Source organism: Enhydra lutris, unplaced genomic scaffold (genome assembly GCF_002288905.1).
Source record: "Enhydra lutris kenyoni isolate GAN:26980312 unplaced genomic scaffold, ASM228890v2 scaffoldscaffold18, whole genome shotgun sequence".
Taxonomy (NCBI): domain Eukaryota; kingdom Metazoa; phylum Chordata; class Mammalia; order Carnivora; family Mustelidae; genus Enhydra; species Enhydra lutris.
Window position 1 is genome coordinate 12,777,676 of NW_019154102.1, and position 20,090 is coordinate 12,797,765.

General features: G+C 35.2%; 1 protein-coding gene and 1 pseudogene across 3 annotated transcripts in view; one reads left to right on the plus strand and one right to left on the minus strand.

Annotated features, from left to right (window-relative positions):
* LOC111147962 (ubiquitin specific peptidase 34) overlaps positions 1-20,090 on the minus strand; it is a 244,462-nt gene that overhangs the window by 56,385 nt on the left and 167,987 nt on the right. For all 3 annotated transcript variants that reach the window (XM_022504268.1, XM_022504269.1, XM_022504267.1), the window contains 11 exons: positions 19,886-20,038; positions 18,834-18,938; positions 16,401-16,456; positions 16,183-16,303; positions 8,633-8,816; positions 8,000-8,160; positions 4,070-4,135; positions 1,416-1,562; positions 1,277-1,333; positions 1,105-1,182; positions 626-720 (listed from right to left, as the gene is read on the minus strand). In XM_022504268.1, coding sequence (XP_022359976.1) covers positions 626-720; positions 1,105-1,182; positions 1,277-1,333; positions 1,416-1,562; positions 4,070-4,135; positions 8,000-8,160; positions 8,633-8,816; positions 16,183-16,303; positions 16,401-16,456; positions 18,834-18,938; positions 19,886-20,038 — 1,223 coding nt within the window. The remainder of the gene's footprint in view (positions 1-625; positions 721-1,104; positions 1,183-1,276; positions 1,334-1,415; positions 1,563-4,069; positions 4,136-7,999; positions 8,161-8,632; positions 8,817-16,182; positions 16,304-16,400; positions 16,457-18,833; positions 18,939-19,885; positions 20,039-20,090) is intronic.
* On the plus strand, positions 13,089-13,972 carry LOC111147964 (annotated as a pseudogene).

Here is a 20,090-nt window from a genome sequence, read left to right on the forward strand (position 1 = left end):
TTTACCCAATTACCCTGTCCTAAATGGGCCAACTTATGGTTGCTTCTTAAGAAAAACATCTCTCACTTCAGAGAATCAGAGGAGGATCTCTTCAGTTCATGAGGAGACTCTTTACCATGATTCACTGAGTACATAGCAAAGGGCTAACAGACTCAGACCTTGGTAAATATTTAATTAAAAGGACACAAAAAATTTGGAAAAATATAAGGGTGCCTCAAAGTATAATAACTGAATGATTAAATATTCAATTGGATAACTGAATGAAAAGTTGCTATATAAGAATAAGCTTGATGGGCACTTGGCTGATTCAGTCAGTAAAGCATCTGACTCTTAATTTTGACTCAGGTCATGATCTCATGGCTCTGGGATCAAGCCCCACGCATCAGGCTCTGTGCTCAGCGTGGAACCTGCTTAAGATTCCCTCTTTCTCCCTCTGCCTCTGTCCCTTCCCCTACTTGTACTCTCTCCCCGCAAAAATTAAAAAAAAAAAAAAAAAAAGTATAAACCCCAAGCAGCTGACCTTAATTACAGAATTTTCATGAAAGTTTAACATGAATTTACCATTTAAAGTGTTTTACTTCCATTTGATATCAAAATGATAAACATTACATTTCAAAAAGCTTACCTTTTTTCAGCTCGTACTTTCTTCCCACAATGAGAACAAGTATACATGTTGTCACCTTCTAAAGTATCTTTAATAGTAACTTCATCAAGAGATTCCTGTATTAAATCAGATTATAAAGTTCCATATTATTGTTTACAGTATACAAAATTACAAAAAGTAGTAATTATCATTTGGGCAGAATGCACAGAGGAAAACAAACTTTTTTAATAAAAATAAAATCTAAATTTTAGCAAAAAAATTTTTTTCCCTCAAATTGACAAGATGGTCCATGAATCTTACTAATTTTTCAAAAGCAGAAGTATTTCAACTTTGGGGAAAAAAATCAGCTCTGTGGTCTATCTTTAATTCTTATTTGATTTGCACAGCAAGAAGGAAATAAAAACATGAAAGTTAATTTTCTATCAAGATGACATATAAACCTCCTGTATTCAAGTAATTAAAAGCAGAAAAAGTCTAATAATATATAAAATATTACTCACATAAATGTTCTTCATATCAGCCACTTGGCACCTCACAGTATAAAACTCTTCAGCAGTCTGACTAACATGTTCACAATCCTGGTCAATCAAAAGCCAAATGTAAGTAATTCATTTTAATAAGCTAAAACATTACATTAAGATTTCAAAAAAGTAAATAGGTGCCAATACTTACCAAGGACACAACATTGTTTGTAATTACACCTCCAAACAAACTTTTGACGGTATTTTTCTTTAAAAACAAACAAAAGTGAGTAATTAAAATTGGGACATCCATACAGATTTCAAAAAAACATCAGCATTCTGGTACTAACCAGTTCTGGAGACATTTCTTCAATCTTAGTAATGAGATCAGTAAAAAATTCTGTCATATCTTTCTGCTCCCCAGTATTCAGAGGCTGCTTATCCATAGTGTATGTTTTACAAAACGGTCTAGGATTATATGCTTTGCATTCACTCTCCTGCAAAGGAAAACGGGGCGGGGTGGATCATTAAAAAATCAAATATATATTCCAAAAAAAGAACATTATCACAAGATTCTTGAATAAATAACAGAACAACAAAACAGGGAGTATATCTACAACAGAACTGCTTTCTTCAATTTCATTGTTTTATTTTCAGTTTTTTTTTTATTACATTCAGTAATTAACATATAATGTATTATTTGTTTCAGGGGTACAGGTCTGTGATTCATTAGTCTTACATAATACTTAGTGCTCATTACAACACATACCCTTCCCCACTGACCATCACCCCGTTACCCCATCCTTCCTCCCCGCTCCCTCCAACTACACTCAAATTTGTTTCCTATGATTAAGAGTCTGTTATGGTTTATCTCCCTCTCTGGTTTCGTCTTGCTTCATTTTTTTTCCTCTTCCCCTATGATTCTCTGCCTTGTTTCTTAAATTCCACATATCGGAAAGATCATATGATAATTCTCTTTCTCTGACTTATTCTGCTTAATTTAAAATAAATTTTCAATTTAATAGTCTTGGTGCCTAAAGATGCTTACATTACTGTTATGAAATTTGTATTTTTTTAAGTCTAATAATTTCTAGGAAGGAATGTGGGACTCAAAGGATGCAGATTTGTACTATGAAACAAAAAAGAAAAATTTTGCAGGCTACCTAAGTTTTACTACAGACTGGACTTCAGCAGTCTTTGTTTTAAAATTTTTTATTTATTCATTTGAGAGAGAGAATGCGCAAGCGAGAGCATGAGCAGGCAGAGAGGATCAGAGGGAGAGGGTGAAGCAGACTCTCCACTGGTATTTGACCCAATGAATCCAGGATCACGAACTGAGCTGAAAGCATTGCTTAATTGACTGAGCCACCCAGGCACCCATGAACTTCAGCAGTTCTTACAAGAGTAGTTTAAGGGCCCCTGAGTGGCTCAGTCAGTTAAGCATCTGCCTTTTGCTCAGGTCATGATCCCAGAGTCCTGGGATCGAGTCCTGCATCAGGCTCCCTGCTCAGTGGGGAGTATGCTTCTCCCTCTGCCCATGACTCCCCACCACCAACTCATGCTCTCGCACACTCTCAAAAATAATTATCTTTAAAAAAAAAAAAAAAAAGAGCAGTTTAAAACACTTCTGTTCTGTCAGTTGAGATGTCATGCTCTGACTGTTAAAGGGAGATTGAAAGTGGGATCAGGGTGCCCGAGTGGCTCAGTCGGTTGAGCATCTGACTCTTGATTTTGGTTCTGGTCATGATCTCACGGTTTTCAAATTGAGACCCATGGAGCTTGATCAAGATTCTCTTTTCCTCTCCCCATCCAAAAAAAATTATAATCCAAGAATAACTATTAAATTTTTTAATTTTGTTAAAATTTCATTTACTGACCATTTAGTAAATGTCAGAGGCTGGAAAATATAGGAATAAACATAATATAATTTCTGTCCTCAGGATTCTAATACATGAGATGAGTAACTTTCACTACCGGTGGAAGATATGAGACAGAGTTGTAGAATCACAGTTTTCTTAGAGGAGCTGAAAATAAGCTGCTTCCAGAAAGATAACAATAAGAAGGGAGAAAAGTGCTAACGAAAGAGTGCTGCAGGCAGAAGCAGCAGCTTAAACAGCCACACAAGTGATGAAGGAACAGGGTGATGGGCTTCCAAGGACTGACACTTGCTATAGGATTTCGCTGGATATAGGGATGGGTAAGAGAAGAGGCTGAAGGGGTGCCTGGCTGGCTCAGTCAGTACAGCATGTGACTCTTGATCTCAGGGTTGTGGGTTTGAGCCCCACATTAGACATTGTAAATACTTAAAAAAAAAAAAAAAAAGTAAAATCTTAAAAAAAGAGAGAGAGAAAGAGAGAAGGGGGGGAGGTTAAAAGGACTGTGGACTCTAAGTAATAAACTGTGGGTTATGGAGGGGAGGAGGATGGGGGCTTAGATGAGCCTGGTGGTGGGTATTATGGAGGGCACGTATTGCATGGAGCACTGGGTGTGGTGCATAAACAATGAATGCTGGAACACTGAAAAAAAGATTAAATTAAATTAAAAAAAAAAGGGGGGGCAAAATCAGAAGACATGTGCTGATGAACCTAAACACTATTCTTTTCATAATAAAAAATTATTGAGGAGTTTTAAGCAGAGGGATAATATTATAAGATTTGCTAATTTTTTAAGATTGATTACTTTTACAGTTTGGGGGGGTGAGAATTAAAAGGGACAAAGAGAAATCAACCAGAATACTCAGGGGTGGGGGAGTGGGTGACCCTGTGATGGGAAAAGGACCATATACAAAGAATTCTTTAAAGGACAAATTAATAGTCATCATGCAGATGAGTGACATGCAACTGATAAAAGCCACTTTTACTAAGAACACCAAAAACTAAAAAATTCAATTTGAAAAATAAGAGTACATAGCAGGACAAATCCAATACAAATGAACTTCACTTAATTTTTTCAACTTATATAGGTTATATCTAATTAGTTTTCTATATACGGTTCTCAAACATACCATTAAATACGTAAACATTTTTTGAAGCTCCAGAAGAGTGGTCTTGTGCTTCATATCTTCTGAGTACTAGAAATCAAAAGAAAAATTTTCCATTAAAACAAAACTGATGGTAGCAAATTAGTCTAGCAAAGAAAGTATTACAATGTGTTTAATAGTATATGTTTTCATCCTTTTAGCTCTATGTAAGAAAAAGTTTATTCTTTATTTAGCAATTTAGCATTTAAAGAGTTATTTTATTCATTATATAAATGTAACCATCACTATTATGTAAGAAAACTGAATAAAGACATCTTTAAAAAAAATTGCTTTCCAGATCAACACTGATTTGTTACAATGCTGTTTTCACGAATCGTAACTGTGCAGGAACAGAAAATATCATAGGTATGCAACAAAGCTGTTTTCTACAAATAAATCCATACATTTAAAAAAAAATCTTTTATAATAATAAATGACATCTTTCCATCATCTAGTCTTATCTTTATTTTTTCTACAACAGTGTATCTTTAATACTGCAGAAAAATTACTGGCCAACATGCTTGAAAACCTTCCATGTATTCAAATATCATTATATTTCAGGTATCTGGCTAGATTCATTCACCAGAGACGTAGTCCTAAACAACGGCCTTATAGGCACTTATTAGATATACTTTAATTCATCCAAATACTAAACAAAACACTATGAAATATTATCCTCACTACAAACTACCTGTCAAAATTTTGAAGAAGCTCTGATGTCTTGTGGAATAATAAGCTTTCTATATGCCAGAAGTATACACTAGCTACTTGCGTCAGTCTTGTGGAGAGTGTTCAGTAATGTGGTTCTGCTATTTTGGAGCTTATAACCAAACTGAGGACATAAATACATTGAAAAGGATTCTACTCGACATGTAGTTACTACAAAATTATATAATACTAAGTACAAAAGGAACTGAATAAAAGGAATCAACAAAACTGACAAAACAACTATAACTGACATACAGGAGGCTTAATACTCTATGTGGTCAGGGTAGAAGTCACACAAAACAACATTTTCCAATGTGTAAAAGAACGGTGATGATACACGATACATGCAAACTGTATACATAATACAATGACAGGAATAAAGACTTGGCTTTTTATCTTCATTGCTGGAGAAGAAGTATTAGTTGGCTGCAGAACAGAAGTAACTGAAGTCTTCTAAATTAAGAAAAAGCAAGAATGTTTTATTTTAGTTAATGCAGAAGTTCTAAATATATACCTTACATATGTATTTACTATTTAAAGGAATACATATTTATACTCATTAAGATGGCTATTGTCAAAAAACAGAAAACAAGTGCCAGCAGGGGTGTGAATAAATTGGCACCTTTGTGCATTGCTGGCAGGAATGTAAAATGGCAGAGCCACTATGGAAAACCAGCACGGTGATGCCTCAAAAAACTAAACACAGAATTCCGATATGATCCAGCAATTCCACTTCTGGGTATATACACAAAAGAAGTGAAAACAGGGACTCAAATGGATATTTGAACACTCATGTTCATGGAAACATTATTTACAATAGCAAAAAGATACAAGCAACCCAGAAGTGTCCATTGACAGATGAACGGATTAACAAAATGTGGTACAAACAACGGACTATTATTCAACCTTAACAAAGGAAGGAAATTCTGAAACATGCTACAACATGGATGAAACTTGAAGACACTATGCTAAGACTGTAGCACTCCTCCACTTAAGTGAGGTATCTAGAATAGTCAAATTCATAGAGACAAGTAATAGAATAGTAGTTGCATGAAGTTTGGGGGAATGGAGAATAGGAGGAATTTAGTGGGTACAGTTTCAGCTGGTGGAAGTGAAAAAATTTTTGAGGTTGATGGTGGTAATATAATCTCAATGTACTGCTACCACAGAACTGTACACTTAAACACAGTTATGATGGTAGATTTTAGTTGGGTATATTTTGCCACAATTAAAATACATTTAGCTTTACTCTTACTGTGAACATCAGAAAAGGAAATAAAAATGACTAATGCATTTACATAAATAATCAAGTGCACATTTGACTATAGTACCTTCCGAAGTTATGTCAAATTCTATTCTGTTAAGAATTTTTTATGTAGAGACGAGTCAAAATTTAGATTTTTTTTTAAAGATTTTATTTATTTATTTGACAGAGATCACAAGTAGGCAGAGAGGCAGGCAGAGAGAGAGAAAGAGAAGCAGGCTCCTTGCCGAGCAGAGAGCCCAATGCGGGGCTCGATCCCAGGATCCTGGGTTTATGACCTGAGCCGAAGGCAGAGGCTTTAACCCACTAAGCCACCCAGGCTCCTCCAAAATTTATTTTTAACCAAAAACACCATTTATGAGACCTACTCCCAATTAACACATCTGATTATTGTTTCTGGTGCTACATTTTAATTCCTGAAAGTGCTAATGGCTAAACAGTGATCATTAATATTTAGAAGAGAAATCATGAAGTATGGCCATGTTAACAGGCAGGGGGAAAAAAATCATTGAAATTATGCCTCTTCACTCATTACTGGTTCCATAAAAATTAAACAGATAGTATGGAAAGAGCCTAGATGTCCATCAACAGATGAATGGATAAAGATGATATAATATATGTATACACACACACACTATGGAATATTAAGTAGCCATCAAAAAACCTGAAATCTTGCCATTTGCAACAATATGTATGGAACTAGAGGGTACTATGCTAAGTGAAATAAGTTAATCAGAGAAAGACAATTATCATATGATCTCACTGATATGAGGAATTTGAGAAACAAGACAGAGGATCATAGGGGAGTGGAGGGGAAAATGAAACAAGATGAAACCAGAGAGGGAGACAAACCATAAGAGACTTATTTTTTTCAGGAAACAAACTGAGGGTTGCTGGAGAAGAGGGGATGGGAGGGATTGGGTGGCTGGGTGATGGACACTGGGGTGGGTATATGCTATGGTGAGCGCTGTGAATTGTGTAACACTGATGAATCACAGACCTGTACCCCTGAAACAAGGAATACATTGTATGTTAGTTAAAAAAAAGAAAAAAAAAAAGACAATCTAAGATGCTATAATAAAAATTATTATGATAATGATAAGAAAAAATTAAGCAGACAGGGCCACAAATTTAGTGACAAAAATTTCCATATGCTAAATGAATCATTTATTCAACTATTTCTAAGCATAATCAGTTTCAGAAGATAAAAGCATTAATATAACATTTTTAAAAAACCCACTTGACTATACTGTAACTTGGAGACTTTGAAGCCTAACTTAAACATATTAAGGATTCATTGAAAGTACATAAAGAATTGCAATTTTTTTTTTTTAGGAGGGGAAAGTCAGGAATTAAGATGACATGATGGAAGAAAACAAAAACCCAAGTAGAAGCATGAAGTAAGTTTGCCAATAAATTATAAAGGCAGAGCAGAAGGCAAACTAAACAAGAGTTCACTATTTAAAAGAGTGAAAACTAGAAATAACAAACTAAGAAAAAAAACAGGAAACATACAATACCCAAATAAACTAGGCCCACAGTAAAATTTACTTTGGGATAAAAATAAAACAAATTATAAGTGATTCTGGTACATTCCCTTACTTTGTTTTAGGCTTTGCTTATGTTGTATGTAAAGAAAATTTGTATTTACTTTTACTGAGAATACCATGTTCATTATATACACTAAGTGTATATAATCCACAACTGTGTTTTCTTTGGAGGAATAAAGAATTATACTAGCATATTAAGAGTAACCTGTTGAAATATAAAAATAACTAAGATATACACGAGCTAAAAATAAGATTACATACAAGTTATGTAATCAAATACTGTCATTTTTAATTCGTAAATTATTTTCTCAATGTTTTACTAAATTGAAATAAATTTATTACCAAAATTTAAAAACTTTAACAGTTTTAATACTGAAGTGAGGAAAACTGTACCTTAGCAGTGAAGACAGCCTGTCTTGCCTCAGGTATCATATAAAGTTGCTGAATAGTAGAAGCCAAGTAACAAGTAGCTCCAAGGTTAGTTAGGCCAACAAATCTACACTCAGCACGAACATCCTCATGGGGCCAGTAGTCCCATTTATAAGGTGCATGAGCTGCTGAAAAAAGAGGGAGGAAAAGATGCCCCCCCATACAAACTATTAAACATAATGTATTTTGCTTTTACTAACAGCCACTACTCTCCATTACTTTAGTTAATAAACATAAAACATTATAAATAACTAAAATTAATGTAACATTGCATGCCAACAATACTCAAAAAAAGAAATAAAATTAGTAAGAACCACAGAAAAACTAATTCATTCTCTAAAAATTCAACTGCAAATATTTAATTTTACTTGGCACTAAATGACTTAACCAAAAAACTCCAAATTATTTCAGATACCTATAGTCCTTTACACCTATTTTTTTTTTAAAACAAATCAATGTCTACTTTTTTGACAATGTAGCAACAATAGCTTATAATGTTAAAAGTGTATGAAGAGTGATTCTTTCTATAGCCATGGCCTCCAAAATCTTTTTTCTGTTCATAAAATTTAGAAAGATTAAAAGGAAAAAAACGCTTACACTGCATGTGTTGTGCCATAACCCAGTTGTGTATTAGCCTGTAGTTCTCAACGGATCCCTTTACCATCTCTACTAACAAATCATAAGCAGCAGCTCTTGAAGAATGTGATTTGCACTTTGGCTGTTGTCTGTCTTTCAGACTAGGCAACAAAAACAGGAGATTGAAGATATCTCTTAAAAATTCCTGGAAAAAAGAGAAAGGCCAAGTATATTATCTAAGATTACACATTAGTTATATTCTAAATATAATGAATACCTTATATAGAGTGAACTAGACTATATGACAATCTATAATTTACTAAAAGGCTATTTAAAAACTTAGAGCAGCATCATATACCCTCATCTGAAAGTCTTTCTCTTAAAGAAAACAGAATGGGTAGGGATCAACTTTACTCTTCCTTACCTCTTGATAGCTAATAGGCTCATTCTTAGATTCCCATCCCTATTATCTTCCACTCCATTAAGTGACCAGAAGTTTTTGTTAAGGATTCCTATCTAGATTACCTTTGCCATTTATTTCCGTTTCTTCTTATTTCACTCTTATAACATTAACAGCAGCGGCAGCAGCATCAAAAGCACTGACTTACTCGTAATAAACAGTTACAGTGCCAGATACTACTCAAAGGCCCCCATACAAGAAAACAAAAAAGGCTAAAAACGTTGCCTGGAGTCAGAGTTGGAAGAAGCCAGAGCCAGGATTTCAGACACCAAGTTCTTGATTTCTATCCCAGTGAAGTTCAAACTGAAGTGTGAGGTTTTACCATCCTAGATGTATTTTTTCTCTAAATTTGATCGCCTGAGAAAGGGTCACCTTTCCCATTTGTTCTTTTTAATTGGTCCTTTGTTACTTTATCAAAGATAGTTATTTCTCACACACCTCAAATACTACCACGGTACATTGTTCTGGGTATAAAACCAGAATTCTGGTATATTGTGCAGAAAGAGGTAATATAGTTAGAGACTAAAATGTTCTTATCCTTAGAATGGCTGGATTTTAAGGTTGGCCCCTGGCTGTCATGTGAAAATTTGAACAGTAAAGAGTTTGCTCCTCTGATATAAAACTTTTTCTAACAGAAGTGGCTCACTATGTCTTTTGTATTTGATTTATGCTGAATATCTGCTTTCTATCTGGGAGTCTGGAATTGCACACACTGTGGTCAGTTACACAGGTACTATAAATGACAACCCCCACTTCACCCCACCTAAATCCCTGACTTGAGGCTCAATAGAGTTCCCCAACAGACTACACCTCACACGCTGTCACACTCATCACTGGGAATTGAAATTAAGCACATCCTGTGCAATTCCAACAGAAGAGAATTCTTACATGCATGTACCTAGTTTCCACCAGATTTGGTTGGGTGCTATCTTTTTCCAGTCTCTGATTTCATCTATATTCTTTTGCTGTAACAAATCTTAGCCACTAGTACAACTATATGCTGAGTCCTTCTGAGTTCCTTCTAGTGAATCAATGAACCTGGGGATGGTCTTAGAAACCTCTGACACAGGTACCAAATAAAGGACAATTTGAAATATTTTTCCATTAGTAAACCTCATTATTGTCAAAGAAAGTACAAAGTCCTGACTTTGCAATGAAAAGTAAGTTTGGCTAAGAAATAGGGAAAGTGGGGGCGCCTGGGTGGCTCAGTGGGTTAAAGCCTCTGCCTTCAGCTCGGGTCATGATCTCAGAGTCCTGGGATCGAGCCCCACATCGGGCTCTCTGCTCAGCGGGGAGCCTGCTTCCTCCTCTCTCTCTGCCTGCCTCTCTGCCTACTTGTGGTCTCTGTCTGTCAAATAAATAAATAAAATCTTAAAAAAAAAAAAAAAGAAATATGGAAAGTGAACAGTCTACTTCATATAGACGACAGACTGGTAAGTCTTTCTTGTCTTTTTTTTTTTTTTTTTAAAGATTTTATTTATTTATTAGAGAGACAGAGAGAGAGAGAGAGAGCGAGCATGAGCACAGGCAGAGTGGTAGGCAGAGGCAGAGGGAGAAGCAAGCTCCCCGCTGAGCAAGGAGCCCGATGTGGACGCTGGGATCATGACCTGAGCCAAAGGCAGCCGCTTAACCAACTGAGCCACCCAGGTGTCCCAAGTCTTTCTTGCCTTTCTGAGAATGCAGAGATTAGATAATGTGTATTGGAGATAAAAGATAACACATTTACTTCAACTAGAAAAAAAAATCAAACTAAAAAAAAAAAAAAAAAAAAAAAAGGAATTGGCTAATAAGTTTAAAATGAAGTATCTTGGGAGTACCTGGTTAATGTGGGGCCTGGTTAAGATTCTATCTCTCCCTCGCCTTCTGCCCCTCCCCCACTCTAGAAAAATAAAAAATAAATAAAATGAACTATCTTTGCCAATTAATTAGATCCAGAAACTGAATGAGCTAAGTTTCCATAGCTCCAAAGCTTTGATAAAATATATTTAAAACCTATGATAAGATAAAAACACTTTATCAGAAATATCAGGTTGGTAAAAGCATAATGAAATGAACAATATTTTTATTTTCCTTACTGAGTTTACCAGAAAAACAGGTATCTCTAAAGTAAAAGGATAACCTGTATATTAATGTGTCCATTTTTTAAAAGATTTATTTATTTGAGAATCTCAAGCAAACTTCCCAATGAGCACAGAGTATGATACAGGGCTCAATCTCACGACCCTGAGATCATGACCTGAGCAGAAACCAGGAGTCAGATGCTCAATGGCTGAAACACTCAGGTACACCACAATATGTCCATTTGATAAATAATGGTAAAACCATTTTAGTATACTTCACAGAAAGAAGAACCTCAAACTGCTGAGGGAATACTAAAAATAATTTCTGAAAGTAAATCAGTGTGATTTTTAACATGTAATTCAGAAGAAATTCACATTAAATAACACTGTTTAAAATAAACTTCCATTTCCATTGTAAACATGTGAACAAGGTTTACATTTCCGTTATGTAAATAAGATTTCCCAGAATCCACATCTATAAAAATATAAAGTAGGAAAAGAATTAATGAACATATATTCGACCTTACTAACAAGTAATATCCAACTATAACTATATGAATTTTAAAAGGCCCATCATTCTTGTTAATACATTTTCAACTAAACTTCATTTTAATATTTCGTACTTCTCTGGCAAAACTTAAGATATATTTGGACTTGCCTATGGTTCTGCAGAAGAGTGCATGCCCTGGGTTGCGAATCTCTGCTGTTCCCGAATAAACCCATTTTTGCAGGTAAAATAACTGGCAGTTTTGTTTTTTAAGGCTAACATTACTTGGTGATCAAAAGTGCAATGCAAAGAAGACCCCCAACAATGTTGAGGCTGGTGAACAAAACATGCCAGTATCCACAGAGCCAAATGGGATCACTGCTTTCTCACTGACCTTGGTTTCAGGGTTTGAGTCTTTTAAGAAAGAGTCCCCTATGGGAATTCTTCACCTCCTTGGAGGATGACTTACAATGAGAACATGAACTTTGCCATCCCACAAGTTCACGAGAAGGAAATCTCTACAATCATGTAAAGCGACAACCATGATGAAAATTCAACCCAGATATAAGAAAGACTATGAACTATGAATAAGATAAAGTTTCAGAGAAAAATGAGATATCCGAAACCCATTCTGTTCTTACCAAACTGCAAAACAGACTCTATAAAAATATATCAAGAATATAGTTCCTTCTATTTTTGAGACTGAAAAAATGTAAACAGAAAGCTTGACAAAATTATTGCTATACACTGCCAACTATTTTTAACACTGTAAGATGGACTTTTGACATTTGATGAAGATACAAATTTCCTTCTATAAAGTATGTTACTAAATAGTTTTTACTTAAAATCTGCTGTGTATATGAAAAAAAAAAAGAGTTTTTACTTAAAATCTGCTGTGTAGGGCGCCTGGGTGGCTCAGTGGGTTAAAGCCTCTGCCTTCAGCTCAGGTCATGATCCCAGGGTCCTGGGATGGAGCCCCACATCGGGCTCTCTGATCAGCAGAGAGCCTGCTTTCCTTCCTCTCTCTCTGCCTACTTGTGATCTCTGTCAAATAAATAAATAAAATCTTTAAAAAATAAAAATAAAAAAACATAAAAACTATGGATAAGCAAAAAAAAAGAACTCCAGAAAAGAGGACAGAGAAAGAATATTAAATTTTTTAATATTTTCCAAATACAGACTTTTACAAATGAGAAGAAAAAAGACAAAAGATACACACTGGTTATAAACAGAAAATTCACAAATTAACACAAATAGCCAATACATACATAAAAAGACACTCATCTTCAACAGAAATCAAAGACATAAAACTAAAGCAAAAGTCTCCTTCACTTCACCCTCCAGCCGGGGTAGCTGCACCCCAACCCTTAGCGAGCCCAGCGGCCTCAGCTGAGAGCAGAGCAGCAGTAGCGGCCCCTCTCAGGAGACCACCAGATCACCTCTTCCTGTGGCCTCGCCAAGGTGACCTACAGACAGAGGTGCACGCGGCCAATGTGTATTCCTCCATCATATGCTGACCTGGGCAAAGGCTGCCAGAGGTATTTTCAACAAAGGATTTGGTGAAACTGGATGTGAAAACAAAGTCATGCAGTGGTGTGGAATTCTCAACGTCTGGTTCATCTAATACAGAAACTGTTAAAGTTACTGGAACCTTGGAGACCAAATATAAATGGTGTGAGTATGGTCTGACTTTCACAGAAAAATGGAACACTGATAACATTCTGGGAACAGAAATTGCAATTGAAGACCAGATTTGTCAAGGTTTGAAACTGACATTTGATACCACCTTCTCATCAAACACGGGAAAGAAAAGTGGTAAAATCAAGTCTCCTTTTAAGAGGGAGTGTATAAACCTTGGTTGTGATGTTGACTTTGATTTTGCTGGACCTGCAATCCATGCTTCAGCTGTCTTTGGTTACGAAGGCTGGCTTGCTGGGTACCAGATGACTTTATAGACTATGCCAAATCAAAGCTGACAAGAAATAACTTTGCAGTGGGCTACAGGACTGGGGACTTCAACTACACACTAATGTCAATGATGGGACAGAACCTGGAGGATCAATTCATCAAAAAGTATGTGAAGATCTCGACACTTCAGTAAACCTTGCTTGGACATCAGGTACCAATAGCACTCGCTTTGGCATTGCAGCCAAATATCAGTTGGATCCCACTGCTTCCATTTCTGCAAAAGTCAACAACTCTAGTTTAATTGGACTGGGCTACACTCAGACTCTGAGGCCTGGTGTCAGGCTTACACTGTCTGCTCTGGTAGATGGGAAGAGCATTAATGCTGGAGGCCACAAACTTGGGCTTGCCCTGGAGTTGGAGGCTTAATCCAACTGAAAGAAACCTTTGGGAATGGATATCAGAAGATTTGTCCTTAATATATTTCCAGTGTGACCAGCAGGCTTCCCCCCCACCCCAAGAAGGTGATCAAAACAAAGGATGATCGAAACAAGAGCTGTATTTTAAATATTTAGACAATCACTTGTTAACCAATTCAACTAGGAACCAGCTATCTATTTAGTTACCAATGCTGCAGTGGTGCAGTCACCTATACATTATTTAAATGTACTTAACTGTTAAATGCGCTACCCACCAATAATGAAAAAGACCTTTACAAAAACTGCACGATTGTGTGCATGTTTGTTTTTACGTTCCTATTATTGAAAATTGCCATTGAATGAGATGGATCAGTGGAATTTTTAAGATAAGGTTAAAATTTGTTAAATTCAGCCATCCTTAGAATTACTTTTGGTATCCCCAAACATTACAGGTTATGAATAAAAAGAAGTGTACATTAAAAAAAAAAACAAAACCTAAAGTGAGACTGGTAAAGACTTCACATTTAAGGGATGTCTCAGATACCCCCTTCACATGTGGGGATATCAGAGAAACTGAGGTATTTGAGACATTCTAATATAGTGCAGCTGGAGAATAAAAGGATAAAATAATTTTGTGAACTAATATGATTAAAAATAAATCAAATTTACTTTTTTTCCTAAGACTTTATTTATTTGACAGAGAGAGAGAGATCACAAGTAGGCAGAGAGGCATGCAGAGAGAGAGGGGGAAGCAGGCTCCCTGGCAAGCAGGGAGCCCGATGTGGGGCTTAATCCCAGGACTCTGGGATCATGACCTGAGCCGAAGGCAGAGGCTTTAACCCACTGAGCCACCCAGGCGCCCCAGTCAAATTTACTTTTAAGAATAGGCGTATATAATGGGACAGGGTACAAAGATGATGTTCCCTGCAGTTGTGTTTTGTTTCTTTTACAACCGGTAACAACATAAATGTCAATAAAAAAGTTGTTTCTCTTCTCTATTTTCTTAAATAAAAAAAGCAGATCACAAAATGGTTATTATGTAATATAAATGATATACTTAAATATTTAATACATCCATGGAAACTCCTGGAAGGCCAACCATCACCCAAGCAGCATGGGAAATCAAACTATATGGGGATCTTCTCTTTGCACTATTTAAAAAGTAGTTCTTGGGGCGCCTGGGTGGCTCAGTGGGTTAAAGCCTCTGCCTTCGGCTCAGGTCATGATCTCAGGGTCCTGGAATCGAGCCCCGCATCGGGCTCTCTGCTCAGCGGGGAGCCTGCTTCCTCCTCTCTCTCTGCCTGCCTCTGCCTGCTTGTGATCTCTGTCAAATAAATAAATAAAATCTTTAAAAATAAATAAATAAATAAATAAATAATAAATTAAAAAATAAAAAGTAGATCTTTTTTTGAAATGATTTTCACATTACAATATGCTTTCAAAGAAATCAATTTATATCTCAGAATAAAAGCTATATACTGGCTTATGTAACATAATACTTCATCCAGCAAAAACTAAATCAATCAAATTATTCCCAGTGAGTATAGGGAAAATTTTAAAAGGACATAGAAAAATAGCACAAAAAAGGGGGTTTTCAAATAGGGGAAGAAGTACTGATTTAAGACCGATAAACCTTAACACAGATAAACCTTAAGTTTATCTCCAGAATCTCCAACTCTATGCCCTTGAGGATTACCTTCCATCCTTCTGGTTATTCCAGTGTTTCCTACCACAAATTAGTTACCTCAAGAAAAAAACTTTCCGAACCAAAACTAACTCCCTCAATGCGGGCAATTACAAAAGTGCTAATGGCAGGGTGAGTAACTTAATCCAAAGAGTAATTAGACATTTGTGGGTACAGAGTGCTTAGGTGTTACAAATATTCAATAGATTTCATGTCAAATGGGCTTTTTCTTAAACATGAAACCAGTCAGGTCCTCTAGGACTACTTATTAATTCTGTGTAAATTATTAATTCAAAATATTCCACCCTACAGAAATTGTAGTAGAGGTTGTCTTTCTATGTACAAGTCATAGGAATTAAAATTGTTTCTGCATATAAGCTTAGCATTAATATTTCTAGGGTTCATTTTATTCAATGTTCACTTTTCCTATCAACAATAAAGTTCTAGCAAGCTTTATGCTTGCAAGTTTCAGAAAATTTAATATACCCATACAATGCAACAACAACAAAAATTTCAATCATATTTCATATAGACATTTGGATGTCTTAATACCTACCTGTCCTTCTCTGGAAAACTTAAATGGTGGTTTGTGTTTAATAACACTTGTTGCAAGTCTTAGAAGTCCTGTAAGCCCATCATCTTCTACATTACCATCTTGATGATCAAGGATCTCCCTGCTACAAAAAAGAGCACAAACAAAACAAGATAGTTCACATAATTATGTCCTTTATCTTTCCTCAATGATAAAATTGTCAATTTCACATCAAGTTTTACCTTCGAATACAGTCAGCCAAATGTCGTGCCAAAGCATCTAAGTCGAGGAGTGTGGTCTTAATACAAAGAGAAAATACAAAATTCAAATATAGATTTTTGTGTTTAGTACCCAGAGATTATTAAAATAAAAAACATCCTTCCCTTATAATTAATAAGAATTTGGTTTTCCCAAATTCATTAACATACTAATTAAATTATAAATAATACACCTACTCTTTGATAATTATAAACTCATCATTGAGAGTCCTTCAAAAAAGAATTCAGGGAGGTTGCCTGGATGGCTCAGTTAGTTAAGTGCCTGCCTTTGGGTCAGGTCATGTTCTGGGATCCATGGAACTCCCCATCGTATCGGGTTCCCTGCTTAGCGAGGAGTCTGCCTCTCCCTCTGCCTCACCCCCTGGTTGCTCGCTCTTTCTCAAATATGTAAATAAAATCTTTAAAAAGAATAAAGAAGAATCCAAGGAATGTCAGTAATAAATTATAATAGTCATAGTAATATATGGAGAAGATATAAAGATTTCCTGTTTTGTTTTCTCTGTAACAATTTTATTGAGATATGGTTCATATTACCAGTTAATTGACCCACGAAGGTTTGTCTTTAACACCACCTTTAAACTAGGATTTAAAATAAATTTAAATAATTAAAAAATTTTTTAAATTAAAAAAATAAATTTAAAGGGGAGGTGGTGCCTGGGTGGCTAGATGATGATGATGATGTTATTATTATTTTAATTTGAGAGAGAGAGAGAATGAGAGAGCGAGCAAACATGAGAGGGGAAAGGTCAGAGGGAGAAGCAGGCTCCCCACTGAGCAGGGAGCCCGATGTGGGACTCCATGCCGGGACTCCAGGATCATGACCTGAGGTGAAGGCAGTCTTTTAACCAACTGAGCCACCCAGGCGCCCTGGGCCAGTGATTATTAAGTTTAAGACTCTCAGGTTTTAGCTTAGGTCATGATCTCAAGGCTGTGAGATTAACCCATGCTGCACATGAAGCCTGCTTAACATTCTCTCTCTACCTCTCCCTCTGCCCCTCTTCCCACCTGCACCTACCTCACTGGTGTGTGTGCTCTTGCTCTCAAAAGCATAATTAAACAAATTTAAAGGTATGGTTCCAGAAAATTTTAATTTTCATTATAACTGAGCAAATAAACATTTCACAAGATAAAACTTAAGAGGATTCTCAAAGAAACTCCAATCTCTAAGAAAAAATAATGTTGACTGGCAAGCAAGCAATATTAGATTCCTACCTTATTTTTTTATTTTCATTTTATTTTATTTTAAGATCTTATTTATTTATTTATTTGACAGAGAGAGAGAGAAAGAGTAGGCAAAGCAGCAGGCACAGAGAGAGGGGGAAGCAGGCTCCCCACTGAGTAGAGCCTGATGCGGGGCTCAATCCCAGGAACCTGGGATCATGACCTGAGCTGAAGGCAGAAGCTTAACGCACTGAGCCACCAGGTGCCCCAGATTCCTACCTTAAATGGGCAACCCAAGGTTAAAAAAATATCAATGTTTATTTGACACCAATGTTTATTTGATACCAGTATTTCATGAAAAATCAAGTAAATTAAAACACATTCAATATTTGTAATTATTTCTCAAATAAAAAGTACTTAAGAATTCAATTTACACTGCTCCTTAAAAGTAGAAAGTACAAATACTTCAGGATTTTTTAAAATGTAAGTGTATAAAATGCACTTGGATTAAAATACATTTAAGTCTTTTAAAGTAATCTCTGCACCCATTGTGGGGCTTGAATTTACAACCCCCAAATCAAGAGTTGCACGCTGTACCGACTAAGCCAGGCAGGCACCCTTGGATTAAAAAACATTTAAAAGGGAGAAAATATTTCCTAAATATCTAAATGTATCTTCTTAAAGTATTTCTCATTTTTTGAGAACACTTAGATGCATTTCAGCTTACTCAATTTATGAAGGAGAAAAAACTTATGTGGCAAGTTTGTTTTTGAAATTAACTTATTTTAAACAACTATTTGATAATATTTTAGTCTAATTAGATCAGTAAATAAAGTTTCTTAACCTTAAAATAAATTCTATTTGAATTGCAATTTTATTTTACATATCCAAAACTCCAAACCTATATGCTATTACAGAACACTGTATATTTATATTTAAAGTCTAAATTTCACATTTCAAGTAACATTTTTTATCTAAAAATCTTACTCAGAACAAACAGGAAATTACTTACAGGTACCAGATGAAGACATTTCAACAAAGGTCAAAGTAAAAAGAAGAAAGGAATTTAGAGCAAACAAAAAGGTCCAACTAGAGTAAAATAATTATGGCATTTTCAACTCTTATAGAATGATTAAAAAATGCCCTTAAATATAAGGGTTTATATAAAGTCATAAACATACATGTGCATGACGCATCCAATACCATACAAGTTAATGTACAATTTTCTGAACATACCTGACTAGCATCCTTTATATGTATGTTGTCAACTAATTTGCATAACAACCAAAAATACTCTTTACATCCAGGTTTTAACATTGGTTCTTCTTCATAATCATCTATCTATAAAAAAAAATTTCAACTTTGTGAAAACATTTTTTTTGTGTGTGAAAACATTTTAAAAAGGGGATTAACTTAAAATTACAATACATTTAAGGAACTACAGACCTTATGAAAAAATTAGGTCCCTATATAAACAGTATTCAAAATTCAACAAAAAATGGAAAGAACACTTCTAGCTTCTGTAAAATTAGAATAACTAGACCCATAAGTGAATAGTATGAGAACTTTCAGAAAAATAATACCCTCAAATTTCTTACAACCCACTCGGAAAAGTCATTATATGAGCCACATTTAATGCTAAATAATGTGACAGAAATGAAGAATTCAATGAAAATGTGTCAACAAAAGAAACCTAAAGAACCTAAGTTTACCTACCCATATGCAGTGGTCTATTACTATAGTCTTGAAATCTAAAACATTAATAACACTTTAATATCTTACATATTGATGACAGGTAAATATGGAAGAAGAAAAAGAAGAAGAAAAAGTAAATCCTACAATGCATCATATTTCTGGGGCTTTACTAACGCCAGAAATTTACTTAGTGAGCTCTTAATTTATTATGTAGTAGAAGGCTTTTTTACAAGGCTGGTATATACACTGGAGTGGAAAAAATTAAAATTTAAAAAATTTTAAAAATTAAAAATTCCGAATATCATAAAGATTTAAAAAAATCTATGTGACTAAATGAGAAGAAAGCTACATTTATGATGTTTTTATCATTCCGTTTTAGTAAGAACAAATGCTATTTCGAAAACTCCATTCCCAGGAGTAACATGGACACAGTACATCCACAACGCTGTCACTTTAAGAACTCTATTCTCTTGGTAAAAATTACATACCAAGCATGTATTCAAAATTATTGCAAGTATGTAATACAATGACAAAAACTTGGGGCAAAGAAAATTGTAGAAATAGAAACTTCTCCTAAAACAGTAAAATCTTACCCTGATAGGTTTGAGTGCTTGAGCATCAGGAAGAAATTTCAATAATGTTGAAGCAGCCAATAGCAGAAAAGAGCGATTAATTGAGTCTCCTCCATCCAGCCCTGACAGAGATAACTTATAAAGACCATTGCAAGACTCATGACGGACCGCCGTCTAAATGAAAAAGCAAGTTCCAAAGATAGTCTGAGTTAAGTATTAAAAAGTT